Consider the following 26,163-nt stretch of genomic DNA (forward strand, 5'->3'; position numbering starts at 1 on the left):
TAAGGCAGAGGTCGATAAGTTGTTGATTAGTCAGGGCATGAAAGGTTATGGGGCGAAGGCAGGAGATTGGCAAATGGATCAGCCCTGATCAAATGGTGGTGCAGACTCAATGGGCCAAATGGCCTAAATCTGCTTCTATTTCTTATGGTCGTGGTTTTACAATTATGCTTAAGAAAATGCAGACATTGAATATTTTTCCTGACAAATTAAGTATTAAAGTAAGATTCTAGCAAATAATTGATGTGATTACAGCCACTGCAGTCAAAATCTACATGTATTTGCGGTGAAGATGAAGCTAATGCATTGTAAATGTAATTCTGCACAAAATGCTGGAGGAACTCAGCAGGCCAGGCAGCATCTATCGGGAAAAGTCCAGTTGATGTGTATGTGTTGCTGGGATTTCCAGCAACTGCAGATTTTCTCTTGCCTGCACCATACAGTCCTCTTCTAATAGAGATTCCTAGGCAACAGTGTAGTTTACACATCAGTACTTATTTTTTCATTATAAATGTAACAGCAGATTGGAGCCACAATTTGTGTTCAGTTAGGTGTTCTTGCAATTAAGTAGTGGGAAAGTTTTTTAAATACTTATTCTCTATATTGTGACATATTGATAAATGTTGGCACTAGAGGTGCTATGAAATAACATGAATAAGTAACATTAGTGCATTGTTCAGAATAAGTTCCAGCTATTAGCAGGAATTTGCAACAATATCTATGTTATGTGAGAGAGGAGCAAATGGCTATGCAAAATTTTACCTCCAGAAGTTTTAACCCTTTTCAGTAAAATGCTGAACATCTAATTGTGCAGTACATCAAGGTTCCATGTTGCTTGTTCCATCACAAGTGCCAGACTCAACTCCTTTCTGGGATTTCAGTTAGAGGCCATTCAGTATTCCAGGCAGACTATAGGTTCATGATGGAATCTGCTTAAAGAGAAGACTTCCACAGCTGTGAGAGATGGATAGTTTGGCTGCCTGCAACAGGGTAAAGGGTGTATTGAATCAGAGGCATGGCTGAAGGAATTCTGGACCTTGAGGCCTTGGTAGGTGAAGCCATTCTACATGGAACTCTCACAAATAGTTGTACATCAGATACACACTGATGTAAGACTATTCCTCGTGGACTGTAAAATCACTTGCTGAGCTGGTATACTGTATAGTTAACAATGTGAAATAAGTTGCCCCTGCAAATGAACAAATCCCACTGCTTGCTGATTCTGGATCTTACTTTCCCAGGTTTATATAAAATAAAGTCTCAATTTCTTATGTATTTAGATTTTACTATGTCTGCAGTAGCTTTTTAGAAAATCATGATCTGTGGAAGTAAAGTGAGCCTTCTTAAAATGTTTCTCCCGTTGTGGCAGACTAAAGCTGAGCCATACAGAAATTGTGACTGGGAATATAAAAGCCTTTATTCACACAGTAAACCTCCAGGAGAGAGTCCAAGAGAATCTCACTCTTAGACAAACACACACACTTTCATATTTACCAGTTAAGCTTTCTGCCATGTTCTTTGATATTTTGTGATCCTGTGGCTGTTGACCTGAACAGATCAAAGTGTGGGATGCTATTCTTAAAAAGAAATTCAAACCCTTAAACTGTTAAGGTCAGGCCACGTGATGGGTCATGAGTGTGTCCCAGATAAGCATCCACATGTGCCCAACTAAAACTGAGCCACACAGAATCTGTAACTGGGAAATATAAAAGTCTTCACTTACACAGCAAACCTCTAGGTGAGAGTGTCTAGGAGAACCTCTCTCGCTTGGCAGAATGTTTTCTATTTCAAATCAAAGATCACAATAAACAATTATTTGCTATAATCACTTAACTTTAACATTTTGAACATGGGTAAATTTACAGCAATACATATTTACAATGGTAGGAAATCCCAACTAGCAGAATACAAATTTCAGACACCCAAAGTACACCCCTTTTGAAACCAGTGGTGAAGGATGGCTCCATGAATATACAATTAACCAGAAGGTTAAGTGACAAAACTGAACCGTGCAATAGGTGGGAACAATTACATTAGTGGGAATTGTTTATTTGATTTGAATTAGTTTTAGTTGCTCTGTTCTTAATTCTAGTCCATATCTTCTAAGAATAAATAGCTGGCACCAAAATACACCTGTCCCTACACCTCCTCCCTCACTACCATTCAGGGCCCAAACAGTCCTTGCAGATGAGGCGACACTTCACCTGTGAGTCTGTTGGGATCAGGTGCTCCCAGTGCAGCCACCTGTATATCGGTGAGACCCGATGTAGATTCGGAGATCACTTTGCCCAGCACCTATGCTCCATCTGCTAGAAAAAGTGGGATCTCCCGGTGGCCACCCATTTTAATTCTACTTCCCATTCATATCCTGACATGTCAGTCCATGGTCAGTTCTCCCCTCTGTCCACCTTCTTGTTCTAACTTCTCATCTTTTCTCCAGTCCTGATGAAGGGTCTCAGCCTGAAACACTGACTGTTTATTCTTCTCCATTGATGCTGCCTGGCCTGCTGAGTTTCTCCAGCATATTATATGTGTTGCACCATTTGTTAGCCTTTCTTGGTAAACATGAAGTTGTGCTACTCTCCATAATTTACAACAGATGAATACCCACAAAAATAGTCCAATAATTCTTAAAACTTGAGGATCTTACAATACTTAATTAACCTGTTCACTTGTAAGCAACAGAAGAGTTAGAATTGAAATGGGTGGCCACTGGGAGATCCTGCTTATTCTTGCAGACACAGCATAGGTGCTCGGCAAAGCAGTTTCCTCACCTAAGCATGTAATTTAAATAATAAGACCAAACAGTCTCAAAGGTGCACAGCATTTTAAAATTGTTCAGCGAGGAAAATTAAGTAAAGCTGAAAAAGACAAAAAGCTTAATTTAGGAATTAGATCTGAATGACCAAGGATAACAGATGTCCTGCAAGCAAGAATGGATAGAATTTTTTAAAAATCTATTTAAAAAAAAACCTGGATATATCTAATAAAAATACCGTCTTTCCACATGAAAAGTACATGGCATAACAATATTCAACTTACATCAACCCCTTTTATTACTACATATATGTATAAATTGCATTTCACTTATGTACTTATTTCCACTCATTAAATATAAAGAAGATAAGCTTTTGTATACCATTCACTTACAAGGAAATATCTCATACAACAAATGATAGTAAAGGTCCAAATTTTAATTATATTACTCTAATCCATCAACTTCAGCAGAAGCAGGATTTTTTTTTGGTAGTATATCGATAACATTTATAACATTCAATGAAACTGTGCTACATGCACATTCATGTCAGATACTGAACCTGACCAATTTATCATTTTCACTTACCGGGCTCAAATATTCTCAGTACATGTGCAGACAATGTGAAAATCTATTTAAATTGGATTACATGTAGTAAACTTTTAAGAAATACATTTCATTATCTTTATTCCTGATCATCCCTCTGATAAGGGATTATATGAATTTCCTGTGCAATCCTTTCTGCAATTGCCTTGCTGCTTGCAGCAATCACTCTCCGTGACATCAGATCAAACGTGCCTCCTAAAATAAAATACATCAAAGGAAATAAATATTAATAGTAAAAGGCAAAACAAACCAGTGCTAGAAATCCAAAATAAAAAGAAGATTTGCTGGAAATACTCAGGAGTTCAAACAGTATCACCAGAGGAAGCACAAGAGTTGCCTGGCACATAAAGTAGCTCCAGGTTTTCTACTTTTATTTAGTCTTTGTTCTACAGACCGTGTGGAAACAAGTCAGACAATAAACCTCGTACCATTAGCATGAAACTTAATTTTGTTGAATTTGATAAGCAAGCAACAACATCCAATTGAACAACACCTTTAAAATAAAGGGCTTTAAGACATTTCTGAGACTTCAGCAAAATAAAACTGACACTAACCCAAGTAATACTTCAGAAGTGAACAGAAAATATGTATAATGATGAATGTTTGAAGCGTATTAAAGGAAAAGGAAGTTGGGAAGTGGAGAGCAGCAGTAATTCTGGAAGGGAATTGCAGACAGTGGACCCTAAAAGCCGAAATCACAGATGAAATTTGTGGGGCAATGAGTTGAGAGGATACATGAAGGACCAGAGTCAGGAATATAGAGACAATATAGATGGTGTACAATTAAAATTGATTTGACAGACAGACAAATGAATCCAATGTGAATAAGAATTTTAAACTTGTGGTTCCTTGGGTTAGATAAAAAAGCACAGATGGAATCAGAAAGGGATGCAAAGATGCTAATGATCTAACTCAGATGGCAACAGTGCAAGGGAGCAAAGTGGAAATGGTGACAAAGATAATGACTCTGGTGTGGGAGCTAAACGTAATTAATTCAGTTTGTTACAGAAAGAAATTGCGATGACCGGAGATTGGATATTGGATGTACACATCAACACAATTAGAAAGGTAGCAAAGTAAACTGAGAGACGCAATACAAAATACTGGCACACAAACTATAGGTACTGAGATCCAGCCAGAAAACAAACTCAGCAGGCCAAGCCGAATCGGTGGAGGCAACGAGATAGTCAATGTCTTGGGCCGAGATCCAGTATTGAGAAAAAGTGATGCTGGTATCAAAGAATACGTGTGGATTAAAAAGATTAGAGCTGAAAAGATTGTGAATTGGGATTGTAGATGTAACAAGATACCCTTTTATTAGGAAAACTATGATCTAAAAAATATGTTACATTTACAAAACAGAATATTCAAGGCTACCTGATATATCCACCACAACACCGCCAGCCTCTGTGACAATGAGTGCAGCTGCTGCCATATCCCAGCAGTGAATACCCATTTCATAGTAGGCGTCGGCACCACCAGATGCCACCATGCACATGTTTATTGCTGCAGATCCTAAAGCTCGAATTCTGAAAAATATTCAAGAAATAATTTAAAACTTAATGTAAACTCTCCTCACAAAATTTCCCCTCCCCAACTCCTTTAAAGTGCACAGTGAAATTGTTCCCCTGGTAAGAGGTTAATATGTCCCATGCAGTGAAGCATCTTCCCTTAGTTATTTTTGATATCATAAGACACAAGCAGAAGCAGGCCATTCCATCATATCTGATTAACCCCTTTAACCTCATTCTTCTGCCTACTCCCCATAACCTTTGACACACTGTCTAATCGAGAACCTATCAACTTCCACTTTAAATAAACTCAATGATTTAGTCATCACGGCTGTCCATGGTAATGAATTCCACAGATTCACCACATTTCTTTCTAGCTAAAGAAATTCCTCCTTATGTGTTCTAAATGAACATCCATCTTTTCTGAGGCTGTGTCCTCTGGTCCGAGACTCATCTACCATAGGAAACGTCCTCTACACATCCACTGAATCTAGGTCTTTCGATATTAGATAGGTTTCAATGAGATTCCTCTCATTCTTCTAAACTCCAGTGAGTACAGGCCCAGAGCCATCAAGCACCCCTCACATATTAACCCTTTCGTTCCCAGAAGCATTCTTGTAAACCACCTCTGGAAACCCTCCAATCCCAGCACATCTTTTGTTAGATAAGGGTGCCAAAACCGTCCAACCAATGCGTTATAAAGCCTCAGCATTACATCCTTGCTCTTATATTCTAGTCCTCTCAAAATGGATACTAATATTTACCTTCCTTGCCATTACCTCACCTTGCAAGTTAACCTTTAGAGAATTCTGCACAAGGACTTCCAAGTCCCTTTGCATCTAGATTTTAAAATTTTCTCTGTTTAGAATAGTCTTTGTTTTCCATTATCAGCAGCTGTTTTTAAATCCTTCTGAATTTTGGTAACTTCAAGAATTATTGAAAGTTTTGACAGGTAGTAAAGCTGAGAACTGCTGAAGGATGGGGCTTGCTTATATGACTCCATTATGTAATGCAAAGCCTTGCTGGCAAACAAGGCCTCAAAAATCAGGACCAGAAAGCTCAGTTCATGCCGCAGTTAATCTCAGCAGTTAATTGTACTTGGATATGTCCTTGCTAATGATATTGCCTTCCACTCAGTTGATTTTCTGGAAATCATATTTAAAGACTATCTAACATTCCTCTCATAATCTGAAAGTTTGATGAGATCTACTCAGTTTTTCCAGACATATCAGTTCTCTCTAGCCCATTGTCTTTAAATCCATGCACAAAATATTGCATTTGATACTGCCGAAACAATTCAAAGGAGGATCTTTCCTGTCAGTGGCTAAATAAACAACAGCTAATGATTTGGGACTAGTCTTGAAAACTGGCTCCAAAAGTGATAGAACTTCTCAAATCATCCTGGGAGTTTCAAACAAAACAATCATTTGCTAGCTATTAAGAAAATCCTTATCCCATTGAATAGCAAATTAGAGGGATTAGCTTTATTGATTTATTTGTTGAATATACATCAAAACATAAGAGTGAAATGTGTCATTTGCATCAACAAACAACACTGTCCAAAGATGTGCTGGGGGCTGCGCTCATGTCGTCATGCTTCCAGCAGCAACATTGCATGCCCACAACATATTAACCCTTACTAGCCTGCAGGTCTTTGGAATGTGGAAGGAAACCTACTCGATCATGGGGAGAATGCACAAACTCCTTATAGACAGTGCTGGGAATTGAACCCATATCACTGCTGCTGTAGTGTGTTACGCTCAGTGCTACACTACTGTACCACACCTTAATATAGATTAGTTTTATATTTCACTTGTGAAAGATACCTACCCGTGGCTTGGAATAGAAATTAGTTTCTCCATGTTTGAAAGTACTGTCTTCACAATCTCTGGTGTGCGATTAGATCCAAGCTCAGTTACAATAAGAGCTTTGCTTATATCTATAAAATTTAAAGTAATTATTCAACTACACAGAATGACACGCTAAGATATATAAATGGCAGTTATGTAACAATAATGGAAAATAATAACAAAATACTACGAGATTACTTTTCATGTTCTTCAAATTATTTGTGGATTATTAGATTTTTACAGGTGTTAACAATTTGGAATTGGAAGCTTATGACCACACATCCAAGTACAGCAAGACTCAAAATACTCTCCAAATGTTATCCAAATTGCAACACCTACCCTTTTACAAACATGGAAGCATAGAAAATCTACAGCACATTACAGGCCCTTTGGCCCACAATGTTGTGCCAACCATGTAAGCTACTCTAGAAGCTGCCTCGAATTTCCCTACCACGTAGCTCCATGTATACTATATAAGAGTCTCTTAAAAGACTCTTGGCTCTTTCCCATCATTCAGGCACCCTGGTATTTCTTCAAGGTGAGGCAGCAACTTACATGTACTTTTTCCAACTTCACCTGCCATTCAATGCTCACTAGTTATCTCCTCTACACTGGGAAACCAAATGTAGAATTGGCTAACACTTCATAGTACATACCTGTTTAATTTGTAAGAGTGACCACAAACCTCGAGTTGCCTGAAACTTTAATTCCCCATTTCATTTGTATTTTTACTTTTTAGCTCCCTTGAGACTCAATGCAAGCTCAACGAGTAGTCTCACATGTGGCACAACACTGAATTTAAAGATATATAACTATAAAATTTTCTGTTCTTGCAATCCTATGATGCTGCCAATTAATTATATCTAAGATTTGTTTTTATCTCATCATGTTTATAAAATTTGTCCATTATGAATGAAAAATCAGTAAGGACCAAACATAAATGATATAATCATGCCTCTTGCCCTAAAGGGTAAATATATAACCTAATGTTGCACTAAGTGAGGTTTCTGCCTTATGTTATATTATCAGATATCAGCAAGAGTACTACAATTTGAGAGTAAACCCATATGGAAACTTCAACCAGAATTCTCCACCTGCTGACCAGGCACAAAAACACAGTGGTTCAGCTGACTGAATTGGGCTACAACGATTTGTGCTATCAAAGAGTTTGCTGAAACTTGCAATGTGCACAAGTTACTAAAGAATTGCCTATATTCATGGTGTTACATTTCAGCATCAAAAAACTAAAAAAACAAAAAAGTAACGGGGGGAGTAATATGTACTTAGAAAGGATACTATTAACATACAAAACTTAATGCACAAACAGAGCACTAAGACATTGTCAGTGGTTTAATCTAACAAAATAGTAAATAAACTTCCTGATTAACTCATCATTTTGCAAAATAGTGTTTGCAAAATCCCAGTCACTAGAGTTTAGCAAAAGTCAGTTATCCTAAAAAAAAATGAACATCTTTACACATTAGACTTCTTTAATCCAGTGAAAAGAGTTGCACATTGACCTCATTCTACAGAAATACATCTCCTTCAGCTTCCTGGCAAAGCTAATTTACACATGATCATTGCACATCAGATCCAAGTGTCTGAATTTCAGTGTGGAGATCTAAGATTTTCAAATGGAAATATTCCTTTCCACTGCAAAAGCGACACGATAAGATCGTGTTAAGCGTCCTGTTTATTCAATGTGTCTTAGGAGAAAATCAATCTAGGGTGCCAATTCCAAATAATTCAATTCAAGTGAGCAGTTTTAAAGCAATACATCAATTGTGATTTTTTTTATTAACTATGATGACCACTATGATCAACTGAATAGTAAATTTGGGCAACTTTTCAGATATGCTATGTGTAACCAATATAAACATCCCATTTTCTCTTCACTAATTCTTCATCACCAGTCATCTATTACTTCTATAATGTTTTATTTTGAAATCCTGCAAAGCAAGGGAGTCTTAAAGTCTTGCTTTATAGTTGTTGCCAAAGCCCCAAGATTGCCATTCTCGCTATCTTAGAGCAAGTGAAGAACATTAACTTACTTTCCTGTTTAGAAACACACATCTGGTGCCCATTGCAAAATGCTCCTTGCCCTCTTCGAGCTGTGTACATCTTATCCTCCACACAGCTATATATAACACCAATTTCACTCTGTGCGATGTACAGAAAACAAGATGGTCAGTACTCTATATCAGCTTCATAGCCTGTATTAAACTGAAGAAGCAAAATTAGAGATTGACATGCAGTCATAGAGCCACTTTAGCAAAATTAAATGCTGCAAGGTGCTTCACAAGAATCTAATCATACAAATACTTTGTTTGATATGAAGGACTCTGACAAATTAATAGTCAAAGAGATAGAATTTAAACAGCATCTTAAAAGGAAGAAACATGCAGGATATGTGGATTCAGAAAGAATTTCAGCTTAGTGGCTAAAAGGCTAGTTGCATAGTTAATAGCAGCAATAAAGGAATTAGCAAGCGTGTTTATCATTGGAACAAATGCAGACTATACTTAAAGCAGAACAGTGCAAGATTGAGGGTAGGCATTTAAATTTCTGTAATTGCGAGGCTGTGAGATGATATAGGTTGGGGGAGCGGCCAAGTTTCAAGACTAGAACTGAATGTTCTAATCTAATTTCACCTTTTCAAGTTGAATGCAAACTTTACAACACTCCCATTATTCACAAATATTTCTCAATGTCAAATAACGCAATACTACAAAGTATTTCTGTTCACCAAATTTGCATTACCTGTTTATTTACATAAAATCCAATAGAAACCGCTACAAAAGGAAATCTGTAAAAAAGGAAATCTGAAATGAGCAACCCATTGCTATTTCTCCAAATTTAAGTCTTTTCAGTGATTTCAAAACAATTTGTGTTATTATGTTTAGCAACACAAACCAGTTCTAGTCTGCTCATATGACACGCACTTCTCCACAAACATAAAACCTATTGCAGCTAAATTATCATACCTGTGGACAAAATTAGTGGTCCCATCAACTGGATCAATGATCCACGTGGGATTGTCTGTAAGTATACTTGCTGCTCCATCTGCAACTGACTCTTCACCAATAAAGCTGAAATAAAGTATACAGTCTGATGTTAAAAGTTAATCCTTTTGTAGTTTCATTGGATTCTGCTGATTTCCAATACTTCACTATTTGATAGCGCGTTATAACGAATCCCGGGCTGGAAAACCAGGAAGTCCTAATCCAAATTCTGATTTATACTTATACTGTAAATTTCTGATTATCTGGCACTTCACAAATAGTGTACTCCAGGAAGCCAGCATTTTAGACATCCTTAGTGAAGCCACACTGAATTCAAGATTCAAGTATATTTTTTATTGAAAAGTATATAAATTATACAAATTTGAGACTTGTTCGCTCACAGGTAGGCACAAAGCATGAATCCTGAAAGAACCCAATTAAAGCAAACAAAATCAATTAACCAACCTATTCCTTTTACTGACATTGTCAGATTTAGTAGAGACCAAATAACCACGTTTTTACAATAAAACCACAACCCTTTTACATAAAAGAATGGTTATTTAGCATCTACTTAATCTGACAACAAAAGGTAGACAATTTTTATCAGATAAATATTTTGATGAAATTGAAGATCAACAACTATCTCTTCCTGACAATAAATTTATAGGAAAACAATTTTATAGGAAATAAACCTTTCCTTTATACTGTATAAATACGGGGGGGGGGAGGGGGGGGAGATGGTGGGACCCAATCTGCCCATCAGGCACATACATACACTTCAAAATTTAAAAAAAAGTTTTTTTTTTAGCCATTCCTACTTCTGGTCCCCCAGACTTCAGGTACTTAGTAAATATAGAAACATAGGAAACCTACAGCACAATACAGGCCCTTCAGCCCACAAAGTTGTGCCGAACATGTCCCTACCTTAGAAATTACTAGGCTTACCTATAGCCCTCTATTTTACTAAGCTCCATGTATCTATATAAATGTCTCTTAAAAGACCCAATCATATCCGCCTCCACCATCGTTGCCGGCAGCCCATTCCACGCACTCACCACTCTGAGTAAAAAACTTACTCCTGACATCTCCTCTGTACCTACTCCCCAGCACCTTAAATCTGTGTCCTCTTGTGGCAACCATTTCAGCGCTGGGAAAAAGCCTCTGACAATCCACACGATCAATGCCTCTCATCATCTTATGCACCTCTATCAGGTCACCTCTCATCCTTCGTCGCTCCAAGGAGAAAAGGCTGAGTTCACTCAACCTATTCTCATAAGGCATGCTCCCCAATCCAGGCAACATCCTTGTAAATCTCCTCTGCACCCTTTCTATGGCTTCCACATCCTTCCTGTAGTGAGGCAACCAGACAGTACTCCAAGTGGGGTCTGACCAGGGTCCTATATAGCTGTAACATTACCTCTCAGCTCCTAAATTCAATTCCACGTGTGATTAAAGCCAATACACCGTACGCCTTCTTAACCACAGAGTCAACCTGCACAGCTGCTTTGAGCATCCTATGGACTCAGACCACAAGATCCCTCTGATCCTCCCCACTGCCAAGAGTCTTACCATTAATACTATATTCTACCATCATTTTTGACCTACCAAAATGAACCAATTCACACTTATCTGAGTTGAACTCCATCTTCCACTTCTCAGCCCAGTTTTGCATCCTATCAACGTCCCACTGTAACCTCTGACAGCCCTCCACACTATCCACAACACCCCCAACTGTTGTGTCATCAGCAAGCTTACTAACCCATTCCTCCACTTACTGATTCAGATCATTTATAAAAACCACGAAGAGTAAGGGTCCCAAAACAGATCCCTGAGGCACCCCACTGGTGACCGACCTCCATGCAGAATATGACCCGTCTACAACCACACTTTGCCTTCTGTGGGCAAGCCAGTTCTGGATCCACAAAGCAATGTCCCCTTGGATCCCATGCCTCTTTACCTTCTCAATAAGCCTTGCATGGGGTACCTTATCAAATACCTTGCTGAAATCCATATACACTACATCTACTGCTCTTCCTTCATCAATGTGTTTAGACACATCCTCAAAAAATTCAATCAGGCTTATAAGGCATGCCATGCTGACTATTCCTAATCATATTATACCTCTCCAAATGTTCATTAATCCTGCCTCTCAGGATCTTCTCCCATTAACTTGCCAACCACTGAGGTAAGACTCACTGGTCTATAATTTCCTGGGCTATCTCTACTCCCTCTCTTGAATAAAGTAACAACATTCACAACCCTCCAATCCTCTGGAACCTCTCCTGTCCCATTGATGATGCAAAGATCATCGCCAGAGGCTCAGCAATCTCTTCCCTCACCTCCCACAGTAGCCTGGGGTATATCTTATTTGATCCCGACGACTTATCAAACTTGATGCTTTCCAAAAGCTCCAGCACATCCTCTTTCTTAATATCTACATGCTCAAGCTTTTCAGTCTGTTGGAAGTCATCACTACAATCACCAAGATCCTTTTCCATAGTGAATACTGAAGTAAAGTATTCATTAAGTACCTCTGCTATTTCCTCCGGTTCCATACACACTTCCCCACTGTCACACTTGACAGGTACTATTATTTCACATCTTATCCTCTTGCTCTTCACATACTTGTAGAATGCCTTGGGGTTTTCCTTAATCCTGCCCGCCAAGGCCTTCTCATGGCCCCGTCTGGCTCTTCTAATTTCCTTCTTAAGCTCCATTCCTATTAGCCTTATAATCTTCTAGATCTCTAACATTGCCTAGCTCTCTGAAACTTTTGTAAGCTTTTCTTTTCTTCTTGACCAGATTTATTACAGACTTTGGACACCATGATTCCAGTACCCTACCATAACTTCCCTGTCTCATTGGAACGTACCTATACAGAACTCCACAAAAATATCTCCTGAATATTTGCCACATTTCTTCCATAGTTTTCCGAGAACATCTGTTTCCAATTTAAGCCTCCAATTTCCTGCCTGATAGCCTCATAATTCCCCTTACTCCAATTAAGCACTTTTCTAACTTGTCTGTTCCTATCTCTCTCCAATGCTATTGTAAAGGAGATAGAATTATGATTGCTCTCCCACTGAGAGCTCTGACACCTGACCAGGTTCATTTCCCAATACCAGATCAAGTACAGCCTCTCCTCTTGTAGGCTTATCTACATATTGTGTCAAGAAACCTTCCTGAACCCACCTAACAAACTCCACCCCATCTAAACCCCTTGCTCTAGGGAGATGCCAATTAATATTTGGGAAATTAAAATCTCTCATCATGACAACTCTGTTATTAGTACACTTTTCCAGGATCTGTTTCCTATCTGCTCCTTGATATCACTTTTACTATTGGGTGGCCTATAAAAAACAACCAGTAAAGTTATTGACCCCTTCCTGCTCCTAACCTCCACCCACAGAGACTCCGTAGACAATCCCTCAGAAAAGTCCACCTTTTCTGCAGCTTTGACACTATCTCTGATCAACAGTGCCATGCCCCTACCTCTTTTGCCTCCCTCCCTGTTCTTTCTGAAACATCTAAAATCCGGCACTTGAAGTAACCATTCCTGTCCTTGAGCCATCTAAGTCTCTGTAATGACCACCACATCATATATCCAAGTACTGATCCACGCTCTAAGCTCCTCCGCTTTGTTCACAACACTCCTTGCGTTAAAATGGACACATCTCAAACCTTCGGTCTGAGCACGTCCCTTCTCTATCACCTGCCTATCCTCCCTCACACACTGTCTACAAGCTTTCTCTATTTGTGAGCCAACCTCCTCTTCCCCAGTCTCTTCAGTTCGGTTCCCAACCCCCAACAATTCTAATTTAAACTCTCCGCTGTAGCCTTAGCAAACCTCCCCGCCAGGATATTGGTCCCCCTGGGATTCAAGTGCAACCCGTTCTTTTTGTACAGGTCACACCTGCCCCAAAAGAGGTCCCAATGATCCAGAAATCTGAATCCCTGCCCCCTGCTCCAATCCCTCAGCCACGCATTTATCCTCCAATCTCATTCTATTCCTATTCTCACTGTCACGTGGCACAGGCAGTAATCCTGAGAATACTACCTTTGTGGTCCTGCTTCTCAATTTCCTTCCTAACTCCCTGTAGTCTTTTTTCAGGACTTCTTCCCTTTTCCTACCTATGTCATTGGTACCAATATGTATCATCCCCTCTGCCTGTTCTCCCTCCCACTGCAGGATATCGTGGACGCGATCCGAAACATCCTGGACCCTGGCACCTGGGTGGCAAACTACCATCTGAGTTTCTTTCCTGTGTCCACAGAACCGCCTGTCTGACCCCTTAACTATAGAGTCCCCTATCACTATTGCCTTCCTCTTCCTTTCCCTGCCCTTCTGAGCCACAGGGCCAGACTCTGTGCCAGAGGCACAACCACTGTCGATTTTCCCGGGTAGGCTGTCCCCCCCCCACAACATTACCCAAACAGGAGTACTTATTGTCAAGGGGTACAGCCACTGGGGTACTCTCTAGTACCCGACGCTTCCCCTTTCCTCTCCTGACTGTGACCCGTCTGTCTCCCGTGGGCCTGGTGTGATCACCAGCCTATAACTCCTCGCTATCATCTCCTCACTCTCCCTGACCAGGCGAAGGTCATCGAGCTGCATCTCCAGTTCCCTAACTCGGTCCCTCAGGAGCTGCAGCTCGACACACCGGGTGCAGATATGTCTGTCCGGGAGGCTGGGAGACTCCAGGAACCCCCCACATCTGACACCGAGCACAGAAAACTGGCTTCACACTCATACAACCTCCATTCCACAAATAACACAGTTAAACCTATCCCGCCTTGTTACCGCCTAAGCCTGTTGAGCCGCCGTACTCTGCTGCCCACTGGATATGGCTGTCTTCGTTTTAAACCCTGATGAGTTTCTTTTCCCTTTCAGGCACTGAAACACAGATTCCCAACACTGTGGATGGAGAAACAAATCCTTAACTCTTCTCTTATTCTCCTACCACTTACCTTAATTTATGAATATAACAGCAAAATCTTTTCCAAGTCATATAGAGTAAACCAAATATAGATCAATATTTTAAGGGATTTGTAAACTATCACAATCAAAATACATTTGGAAACTTCTTGACAGATTTTTTTTGTGTCATTAATCTTGTACTTAAGGGCGCAAGGTATTCAGTTTATTTCAAAAATCCTTTACCTGTGAGAAGGAAATTTTTCCTTTAAAGTACACAGAATCATTTTCTCCACATTTTGATCAGTCTCAGTCACTAAGTCTGCGGGGGAGCTTTTAATCTGAACAGTTTTTTCATTTTTCAAAGCTTCACAAATAACCTACAGAGAAAAAAAGGGCAATTTAACAATCAGAACTGAAAACAATGGAATATTTCTTTAAACCTTTAATTTCCCCCATGACCTAACTCCATGTTGACTGATTAGAAACAGTTCTGTTCTTGATTGTTCCAGGACATTGTCTCCAGCACTGTAATGATCTCCTCTTATCAATAGGGCTACCTTCACTTTTCGTGTTCTGATGCCACTTACCTTGCAAATAACCATTTCCTACTTTTTATAATCTATTTACTACTTTTCACCACTGTTTTGCTGTGCCAAGTCCCCAGACAAATCAGTTTAAGACTCCCCCAGAAAGCACAAGTGAATCTTGTTGGGAGTTTAGCCCAGCTCTTTTAAGAATTGCAATGCTATCTGTCTGGCACGCAGAAGCTTCATCTTCCTCAGAAATGGTCAAAATGTACTAGGAATCAAAAACCCTCCCCACCCCGTACCACCTCGTCACTGCAAATTTAGCTGTGCTACCTTATTATTGCTATTGTCACTAGTGTTGATAAGTAAGTAATTCACAGATCCCTACCTGCTTTTGAGTCTCTTTCCTAACACCTTGAAGATATGCTCATAGATTTTATCTTCTTCTGATTATGCCATTAGTCCCAAAATGGACTAAAATTTTTTGGTTGTTCACTCTTTAACTCCATAACATTCTGCAGCTGACAAAAGGGAAACAACATCTTGAAATCATACCTGCTACATCAGAAACACTGGATCTAGTACTGATCAGAGAATATAATTCTCTTAGGATCCTCACTTACCCTTTTAATCTCTCTGGTAATCACACATTCCCTGTTGGCCTGCACTCCAATTGCAGGATGATCGTCACCTGAAACCTTTTTTTCGAAACACTCAGGCTCATGGATGGAACATAGTCACACTGATTATTGCTCACAGTTTAAAAATTCAGCCTCAGGGTTCTCCATTCATTGACATTTCCTGCACCCAGGGTTGTACAGCAGAGCACACAGGAATGATCCATTCCACTAAATCCTCCCTTCTCTAGCTCAGACACTGAACCCAACTGTTTGGGCAAAAACATCACCTAAACAGTCAATGTCCACCATTTTCTAATTCTAGTTCTACCACAGTTTGTCTGCCAATGTGATCTTTGTTACCTCTACACTTGACTACAGTAAATTCTATAATCTATAAATATTCAATTTCAATTCTCTTGCACTCCTATAACCTTCTACAAATTCACACCAGTTCATCCTTCGTCAACATTCCCGATTTTAATTTAGCAGCTGTCTTCTGCTCCTTAGATCCCAATTTCTAGAATTATTTCCCAAAACTTCACATATTATCACCTCCTTTAAGACACCAATCAACCTACCCCTACACTACCTCTGCCTCCACTTCATCAAACAAGTTTTCAGTCACCTGTACCTTTAATAGTTTTATAATGAATCTGCTTTGATAATGTATTACAACACCAAGAAAATAAAAAGCTCATTATAGTTTAAATATGCAACTTAATTTACAATTTGTTAGTAGCTTAATGAAAATCACCCCATTCATAAATGAGCTGTAAGGTTCAGTATTTTTCATTTAGCTTTCAAAATACAGGTGTTGTTGGAAAGGGTGTCACTTATCACCCTTCCCTATATGTTCTGAAGGTGGTGGCTGTGAGCTGCCATTTCAACCATTGCAATCCTTCTTGTAAAAATGTCCCTGAGCGCAGTTAGGTTAGGCTTATGAGATTTTGAGCCAGTAACGATAAGAAGCAATAATATACTCCCTTATCAGGATGGTGTGTGTCTTGGAAGAGAACGTGCAGTTGATAGTAATTCCATGCATGAGAATCCTTTGTCTTTCTTGTTGCAGAAGATCAGAGACTTTGAAGGTATTGTCAGAATAGCCTGAGCAAGTCACTGCCTGCAATATTTCCTGTGGGTGGCACAATATAAACACCATGTGCCAACAGTGAATAAAGATGGTGGTGGGAGGTGAACTAATCATGCAGGCTACATTATTGCAGGTAACACTGAGCTAGTGTCAACCGGTTTTGGGGCTGGACTCACCTAGTCAAGTGGAAAGTACACTATCCCATTCCTGACATGTGTTTACAGGTGCTAAAAAGGTTTTGGTATGTCAAGAGTTAATTCAACTGTTGTTGGATACCCAGATACTGACCTCCTCTTCCAGTCACAGTGTTTACATGGCTTGTTCAAATGAGCTTGTGGTTAATGAATACGCCTCAGGCTGCTGATGGGGCAGGCAGAGCTATTGAATGTCAAGAGTAGAAAGTTACCCTCTCTACTGAAAATAGTCTTACCTGACATTTTTGCAACACAATTGTCACTTTCTACTTTATCACTTTGTACCGAACGCTGTCTAGGTCGTACTGCATGCAAGCATTGGCCAATTCATTTGTTCAGAAATTGTGAATGCAGTTGAACACTGTGCAATCATCAACAAGCTTCCAACTTATGACCTTACAGTGCAAGGAAGGGCATTGCTGAAGCAGTGGAAGATGGCCAGGTCTAGGATACTCCTTTGAGCAAATCCTACAGTGATATCCAGGAATGATGGACCTTTGACAATGACAATCATCTTCCTTTTGGTGAGTTAAGAGTCCAACCATTGGGGTGTTTTTACTTTGATTCCAACTGAACAGTTTTATCAGGGCTCCTTGAAGCATACTACCCCAAATGCTTCCTGGTTAATAATGGGCTGTTATCCTCACTTTGACCAAGGCTATGAGGAAGAAATAAATTTGTAGCACATCAAGTAACCTGACACAGAAACTTTTCTATTATCAATGAAACTGTACAGCATGATTAATTTACAAGAAACTCAAATATAACAATTCTGGAATTGTAAAACTATGTCTGATAGTGATATGCCAATTGAACAATTGGAAAAAAATATGTGCCACTGGGTCGCTGTGGACAACGGAATTAATCCTGCCAAAAGAGAATGAATTAAAGGAACCAAACAATATGAGAGCAACAGTGGAGTTGGTGAAAGGTTTAAAAAAAATAAAGTAATGGCATTTTCTGCAGCAAACATATAATCAATAATTATTGTTGCACACATGGTTATTTATTTTTGGTTTAAAAAAATCATTACTCAAAACAATCGACTTTTTCCCCACAGTATTTTCCAAGGACATATACATGACTAGAAATAAAAAAAATAAGAAAAAAGCTTGAGTTTAAAATTAAGTTTTCTACCAAATTCTTCATCTGAACAATTAAAATAGTGTTTTAAAATGAAAAATATACAACGGGAATGGTCAAATGAATATAAAAATGTTAACAAAATTCAATTTCCATTATTTACTCACTGCACCAGCTTTTCGGGCAACAGCAACTGCCACGTCCATACACTCTTGCCATGGATCAGAGGCTCCACAGTTCGTTGCCATCTTTCTACTGAAAATTCCTATGTAGAAATGGAATTTTAAATTTCACAGACATTTGAAAGAATTTCTTTGCCTCATACATTCATGCGGCTCCAGAATATTAGATCTTCACTAAATGATGAAAACCATTGAAACGGAACTACTTCTGGCTTGAATGTGCAAGCTTAGTCTAGATGTTGCAAGATGTGACTGTCAAATATTTTAGTTCAGCAACTCTGTGATGAGTAAAATAAAATAATTGTTTATGTTAAAAGCTTTGCCCATTTAGTATTACTCAATACTTATTCTTTTTGTAAATGGAAAGCACATAATTTTATTCTCCTTTAGTGCTTTGTATGCTCATATTACACATTATTAAACATTCTATGTAATTCTAATAGATATGCTCTCAGACAGACTTTGTGCATGTTCACCAATTCCTGATTTAGTATTGACTACAAAGTTGCAGGACAAAATCCAGTGGTGCAGTATTCTGCATTTTGAAGTGAGGCAATCTTTAGGTGGCACGGAATCAAATTATTAACCCATCATATCTGTATTACCACTTGATCTTGCATTTAAATATTTCATTGGAGCTTGTTGGAGTGAGAAATGAAGTCATAAGGACAAGGATTCTGAGGTACAGTCAGCCCTCCTTATCCATGAGTTCCACATCCGCGAATTCAACCAACCGTGAATCAAGAAAACCCGGAAGTGCTCCTCCAGCACTTGTTGTTTGAGCATGTACAGACTTCTTTTTCTTATCATTATTCCCTAAACAATGCAGTATAACAACAATTTTACATAGCATTTACTTTGTATTAGGTATTATAAATAATCTAGAGCTGATTTAAAGTATACAGGAGGATGTGCGTGGGTTATCGTGAATCGAGATTTAAAAAAATCGGAGGTTCTCTTACTAAGTCGGAACACGTACATCCGGTATTATTTAACGTCAGTCAGTCAAACGTTTGTCTTAGTATATATTTTACCTTTCTATGCATATAAAACACTTAAAAGCGTATGTTTCAGCGCCGGGCTTGGGAACAGAAGTTCCCGAGTTCGATCCAGTGACACACCGCTATCGAGTGAGCTCTCCATTCGTGCCGGGTTGATGTGGAGGATCAAAAACTCAAAACCCCCAAACCCAATATTTAAACCACTGCGTTGCTTAGTAATAATTGTAGCTTTCATCGGGGCAGGGCCTTTCTCAATTTATCTTTTAAAATTGTTCCAATCGTTGACTGACTGTAGCGAAACGCTTTTACAATGACCGATGGCATTTCACCTCTTTCCGATCGCTTTATTATTTCCACTTTATTTTCAATCGTGATTGTGATTATTTTTGTGAACAGAAACACTGCGGATTCAGAGCTCCACCGCTGGGTCCTAATGTTCACCGCACTCACACATTAAATAAGGTCTGGGGTTCTGCTGGGTCCAAATGTTCACCACATAGAGGCAGGTTGAATAATGGACTTGAGCATCTGCATTTTTTGGTATCCGCGAGGGGTCCCAGAACCAATCCCTCGCGGATAAGGAGGGCCAACTGTATTGACATGGTAAAATGTCGAGGGGCTGATTCATCCAGCTAGATTGGGAAGAATCTCAGGATAAGGGATTCTGCAGTTTAAGAATGAGAAAGTAAAACATTTAGTTTTGTAGTGAGTTATGACTTTATGTAATTGTCTACCACAGAAAGCTGCAGATCTTCAGTTTCTGAGTGCATTCAGGTGGAAAACAGAAGATAATTAGGTCCTAATATAATCAGAGGTTTGGTTAAAAATGTTTAGAAACACAAGAGAATGCATCTCAGGATCAGCCATGATTTACTGAATGTTTATATTGCTTCCAAGTTTTGTATTGTGTATACACAGGCAAGGTAAAGGTGACTTAAATACTAAACCAAACATAAAAAGTGAAGAAACAATACCATGCATCACTTTACACTTGATTTTGTTCCTATGTTTCAGAGAATTTGACTCATTCCATATTGACACATAATGGAATTAGTGTGAAATGCAGTATGTAGATTTTTTTCATGTACCTCAACATAACGAAAGATATGGTATAACCAAGAACTACTTTGGTTATGGACACACAAGAGATTGCAGTGCTGGGATCTGGAGCAAGACTTGCTGGAAGAACTTGCCAGCCCTTCAATGCCACATCCCATTCTGTATTGATGACTCTCCCCGTGAGTCCTTGGTTTGCTATTTCCCTCCCCATCCATCCTGCCTCATCCCCAAACACTTTCCCCTGCAACTGGAAGAGATGTACCACCCCTCTGTACACCTCCTCCTTCATCATATCCAGGGACCTAACTGCTGTTCCAGAGACTCACATCCACCTTCTTCAACCTCACCTGCTGCATTCAGTGCTATAGACCTCCTCTATACCAGTGAGATCAAACTTCTCCCCAAAAAAATGTTGTGTCCTCAACAGCCACCTTAAGCTCCTGATTGCAAGCCATTTTACTCCCCTCCCCATTCCCACACTAAACTATCTCTCCATGGGCTCCTTCAATGCTAGGATGACCCAGTGAATGCTAGAGGAACAACACCTCAATAGTCTACAATCCAACGACAAAGACATTGAACTCTCCAACTCAGGTAACCTACATATCCTCTTTTTATCCAATAATCCTCCCAAGTCCCTTCCCTCCTTTTCAAACTCATAGTCTCCTTTCCCCACTCACACACTCAACCCACTGGATCCCATTTTTTTTCCATCATCCCTGTTATCTGGTTTCACTTACCATCTTGCTTTCACAGCAACTTCCATAATTGCCTCCCAATCTCAACTCTCTTCCTCCTCCACCTGGCTCTACCTGGCCACCAGCTCCTCCTCCACCTGGCTTTACCTTTCCACCAGCTCCTTTCTACCTGTCTGCCAGCTCCTCCTCCACCTGGCTCTACCTGTCCACCAGCTCCTCCTCCACCTGGCTTTACCTGTCCACCAGCTCCTCCCCCACCTGACTCTACCTGTCCACCAGTAGTCCATACATGCTAACAGTATACATGTACAGCATACTTGAAAGCCATACATGCTGTCCCTAGCGGTGACGTGGGGCCTTGGAGCGATGTGGCCAGCTCGATGCTTGATCCTAGCAGAGGCACGGAGAAGGGCAGAGCAAGTGTGCCTCCACCTCCGCTGACAACAGCAGATGAATGCCTCGGCAGATGGAACGCCAACCTCATCCTCCTGGGCAGGAAACAGTGGAGGTTGGTGGCCAAGGCAGCACTCGAAGGGGGACAAACCAGTGAATGAGGACGGATGAGAGTTTATGGCATACTCGGCCCAGGGTAGCTGCTGCCTCCACGCAGAGGGGTTCTGGGAGACCAGACACCGCAATACTGTCTCTGGCTGTTGGCTGGCCCACTCAGTCTGGCCATTGGTCTGTGGGTGGAATTCTCCAGACAAACTCAAAGGCATCCAGAAGATTACAGAATGCCCTCCAGAAGCTGGATGTGTACTGATAGCCCCTGTCTGACACAACATTTACAGTTAAACCATGTCATTTAAAAACATGCAGTACTAGTAATTTAAAAACATGTCATTTAAAAACAGGCAGAGGGGAGTTTGGATAAAGGAATAAAGAATACAAACTTGGAGAAATGATCAACTGCTGTGAGAATGGTGGTGTTACCATCTGATGGGGGAAGACTGGTGACAAAATCCAGGGCAATGTAGCAGGGGACCAGGAGAATCTGACAGCCGATGAGGTAAGAGCAGTGAGAGGTGCAGCCAGTATACTGTAATTTCTGATGAAATGGCAATAGAAGTGACCAAAGCCCAAGAAGCGTTGAAACTCCCAATGAGTCGAAGGTTGGGACCATTCAACCACCACCTTGACCTTCTGTTGGTCCATCTGAATGGAACCACTTGAAATTACATACCCCAGGAAGGAGACAGTATTGTGATGAAACTCACATTTCTCAGCCTTCACAAAGAACTGATTTTCCAGAAGGCACTGGCGAACTCTGCAAACGTGACCTGTGTGTTCAGCAAGGGACTTAGAAAAAAATCACAATGTCGTCGAGATACACAAAAACAGATTGGTTCAGCATTACCCTGAGAACATCATATACCAGGGTTTGGAAGATGGCGGCGGCATTGGTGAGACCAGATACTCGTAATGGCCTGAGGTGGCGTTGTCCCTTTTGCGGATGTGGACAAGATGGTAGGCATTACAGAGTTTAAGCTTGGTGAAAACTGAGGCTCCTTGCAGTAGCTCAAATGCTGAGGTCATGAGCAGAAGTGGGTAACACATCTTAACAGTGACTTCATTCAGTCCCCAGAGGGAGCTGTCCTTCTTTTCAACTAAGAGATTCACCGGGACCGTGACATGGGTGATGTTAGCCAGTCTCTGATCGTTCAAGGCTTTGGCCATCAATGGTGACTAGAGAGCAGACGTGGGTAATCCCCACTGGACAGCCAAGCCAGAATTGATAAAACACCCCTGCACACCAGAATTGACCAAGACGGAGATTGCTCACCATTGTACGCCCCACTCCAGAAGCAGGTATGAGTGTGATTGGCGTTGAGGAGGGCCGGACAGGGGTCACACTCACCAGTAGGACGAAGAGTACTGGTGAGTGCTTGGCTTTTACTGGGCAGGTGGAGATGAAGTGGCCTGGTTGGCCACAGTACAGACAGGAACGGGTGTTGATTTTCCTTTGTCTTTCAGTCGGCGTCAGGTGGGTACAGGCAAACTTCATAGCTTCAGGCTCTGGAACGGAAACTGTAGATGGGGAAAACAGCAGGGCAATGTAGACTGATGAGGAGCTTGGAACTCACCCAGTGCCTCCAGGGACCCTCTGGAACACCTCCCTCTGCGGCACTGCTGAAGGCAAACATCAATACGGATGGCCAAATCCACCAGGGCTTCAAAGGTGGCAGGAAGGTCCTGGGTGACCAGCTCATCTTTGATGTCTTCAGAGAGGCCATTCAGGAAGGTGTCATACTGCGCCTCCGAGTTCCAACCGCTAGAGGCGGCTAGGGTCCAGGACTCTATGTGGTCTGACACAGATCTGCGTCCCTGGTGCATGGGCAGCCTCTCTCCCATGGTTGAAGCGATCAATAATTTTCCTCATCTCCTCAGAAAATACTGATGTAGAAAGGTGAACCTGCCTCCCAGATGGCTGTTCCCCATTCTCTCCCCCGACCAGAGAGCTGGGTGATGACGTAGGCCACCTTGGCTCGATCAGTCGGAAATGTTGTTGGTTGTAATTCAAAAATGAGGGTGCACTAGGAAAGAAAAGAGCAGCAGGTACCGGGATCACCTGAGTACTTTTCTGGAGGTGGCAGATGGGGTTCTTGGATGGGAGGAGTAAGCGAGAACGTGGAGGGCGAGGAGGAAAGTACAGTTGCAGAATGTTGATGGGCGCTCTGGGACAGCTGGAGTGACTGAGTCTGGGCCACAAGATCGGCTACATTGGCAGAAAGCGACTCCACTGCCCTGAACACACAGAGTCCAGCTGGTTCTGGGGCCTCCCCAGCATCACTCCCTGTTCCAGGGCACTCTCAGACGACTGGGGTATGTACAGCATGTTTGGACTCCCTAACAGTCCAAAGAGCAAAAGCACAGAGAAGAGCTGATGTTCCACATCCTTTTAATATTAAGTAAGTTATCTTCATGCCTCTTCCCCATGCAATGACACTTTAATCATCTTGTCCACGTTATCTAGTTAATTTTGTCAAACACACAAACTGACTGCTGGTGACTGTGATCTCCTACGTTACAACAGTAAGGACACCACTGTGGTGTGAATATAATACAAATTCTTTCTTATAGCGCTAGTTAATCTTCTCTAAGATTACTCTTCTGGCCCCAAAGCGGTGAAGGTCAGCCACCCCCGGAGGTGAGATGGTAGGCAGCAGTAGTCTTCTCAGACCCTAATCCCCATTCCCTTCCCAAAAGGTGAGGCGGAACTCTTTCCAGTTCCACGGAAGCCAGTAACATTCGGGATCTGGGGAAAGGGGGCACCGGCCCTTGGGCTAATTCTACTGTCAGACCCGACGATTGCAAGAAGCAGACACTCTTACGACTCACCTCCGCACGCCAGCCGCCACTGCTCTCCCCCGGAACCAACCCCTTCCGGCGACACTCACTGCCCATGCGCGCTTCCAGGGACCGTCTCTAAATCGGCAGCCACAGCGCAATGGAGAACGGAGTTTCGCCGCAGCCTGACCTCACATATCCAGAACCGTAACTCTTTGCATAACACACGAATGCTATACACACAGCATTTCTAGCTCTCAAACAGGACCTCGACTGTTTATTCCCCTCTATAAATGTTGCCAGACCTGGTGAATTCATTTTGTTTGTTGTTCTGGCTTTGCCATGCTGTTAGGTCAGAGTGCCTTGAAAGGAGCATTATACCCCGAACTCCATGTCCAAAGAGTTCTAGGACAGAGAAAACTGGACAAAATTTTCTCAAAGTACCGATGAAAATTATGACATTATCATCAACTCAATTCCTGGCCCGTGATATGTCAAAATACTGAAGGTGCATCTGAGAAAGCATTGGGTTTCTGTGATGGAAGCAAGCCGTTGGCAAACAAAACCTTCTCCAAAATACCAACGTGAAAGCAAAACAAACCTAATTCCAATGAAATGCATAACAAAATAAATTTTTAAAAGCACCAGATCTACCTTCCCGTGGGCTGATGATAGAGCATTGAAAAGTACAGCACAACACAGGAACGAACGGGTCTTTTGGTCCACAATGTTATGCTAAACGAATTAAATCGTATTTTTGAACACTTTTTTTTAAAAATCTGCTTCATTTGCCAAACCTCTACTACTGTCATGTAAAATTTTGCTCTATGTACAAGTTTAAGGGAATGAAACGGAACAAAATGTGTAGAGATACAAATAACATTTTGCTACTCGTATCCTACCCATTTTCAAAAGAGCTTTCACCATCAGGCTTCATGTAGCTTGAAAATGACTTCTTTGCCAACGCAAATACTTCAGTAATTTAAGCAGTAAATGAAAGAACTGTTGAACATCCACTCAAATATTAATGTACACTACCAAATGATGCCAGCCCATAAATAGCACATTAAAGGCAAGTTTTAAATATTCCAAATCTGGAAAGGCTTAAAGATTAAACTCAAAAACATGAAATGAATATACAATTTTAGGCAAGAACCTGGAATAGAAATATTTTAAATGTTTTACATCATGAGCTTATTTCAAACATGACTACACCAAATCTTGAAATTTAAGAAACAGCAGATGCCAAAAATGTGAAATAAAAACAGAAAATGCTGGAAACATTCAGGAGGTCAGACTGCATCTGCAGAAAGGGAAATGGAGTTAATGTTTCCAATCAAAAGCCACATTATCATAATTGGGAAAGAAGAAAAAAAAGTTGTTTTTAAGTTGCACAGAGGTTGGTGGGGGGTGTGGTGGGGAGAGGATCAATAATGCATGCCCTTTTCACCATTTCAAAAGTTTTTCTCACAATCCTGGCCTTACCCTATTAGATATTTCTTTGGTCCTAGCTATCTCTCTCCTACCCTCTCATTCTGCTTTTTCTTTCATTCTAGTTCTTGCAGAGTGTCTTTGTGCTGAAACATAGTCTATTTCTTGTTTCCACAGATGTAGCCTGATCCACTAAGTGTTTATCTTGTCCCAATGGTCCTAGCCCAAATTGTCGACTGTTTATTCATTTGTTCCTCCAGCATTTTGAGAGTGTTGGGAAATGTTTAGAGCATTTTTTTTGTTTGTTTTTATTGCATCAAGTTTCATTCACCCTCTTGCTGGTCTGGTAAA

General features: G+C 40.7%; 1 protein-coding gene across 1 annotated transcript; it reads right to left on the minus strand.

The window, feature by feature from the left end:
- Positions 1–1,389: 1,389 nt before the first annotated feature.
- Positions 1,390–24,529, minus strand: impa1 (inositol monophosphatase 1). Its single transcript, XM_073043965.1, has 9 exons — positions 24,433–24,529; positions 18,321–18,418; positions 14,883–15,016; positions 9,704–9,808; positions 9,480–9,525; positions 8,771–8,879; positions 6,700–6,808; positions 4,736–4,887; positions 1,390–3,553 (listed from the first exon to the last, which is right to left on the minus strand). The coding sequence occupies exons 2-9, from the start codon at positions 18,399–18,401 to the stop codon at positions 3,438–3,440; spliced, it is 852 nt and encodes a 283-aa protein (XP_072900066.1). The 5' UTR covers positions 18,402–18,418; positions 24,433–24,529; the 3' UTR covers positions 1,390–3,437.
- Positions 24,530–26,163: the final 1,634 nt, after the last annotated feature.

Source organism: Hemitrygon akajei, chromosome 1 (assembly GCF_048418815.1).
Source record: "Hemitrygon akajei chromosome 1, sHemAka1.3, whole genome shotgun sequence".
Classification (NCBI taxonomy): Eukaryota; Metazoa; Chordata; class Chondrichthyes; order Myliobatiformes; family Dasyatidae; genus Hemitrygon; species Hemitrygon akajei.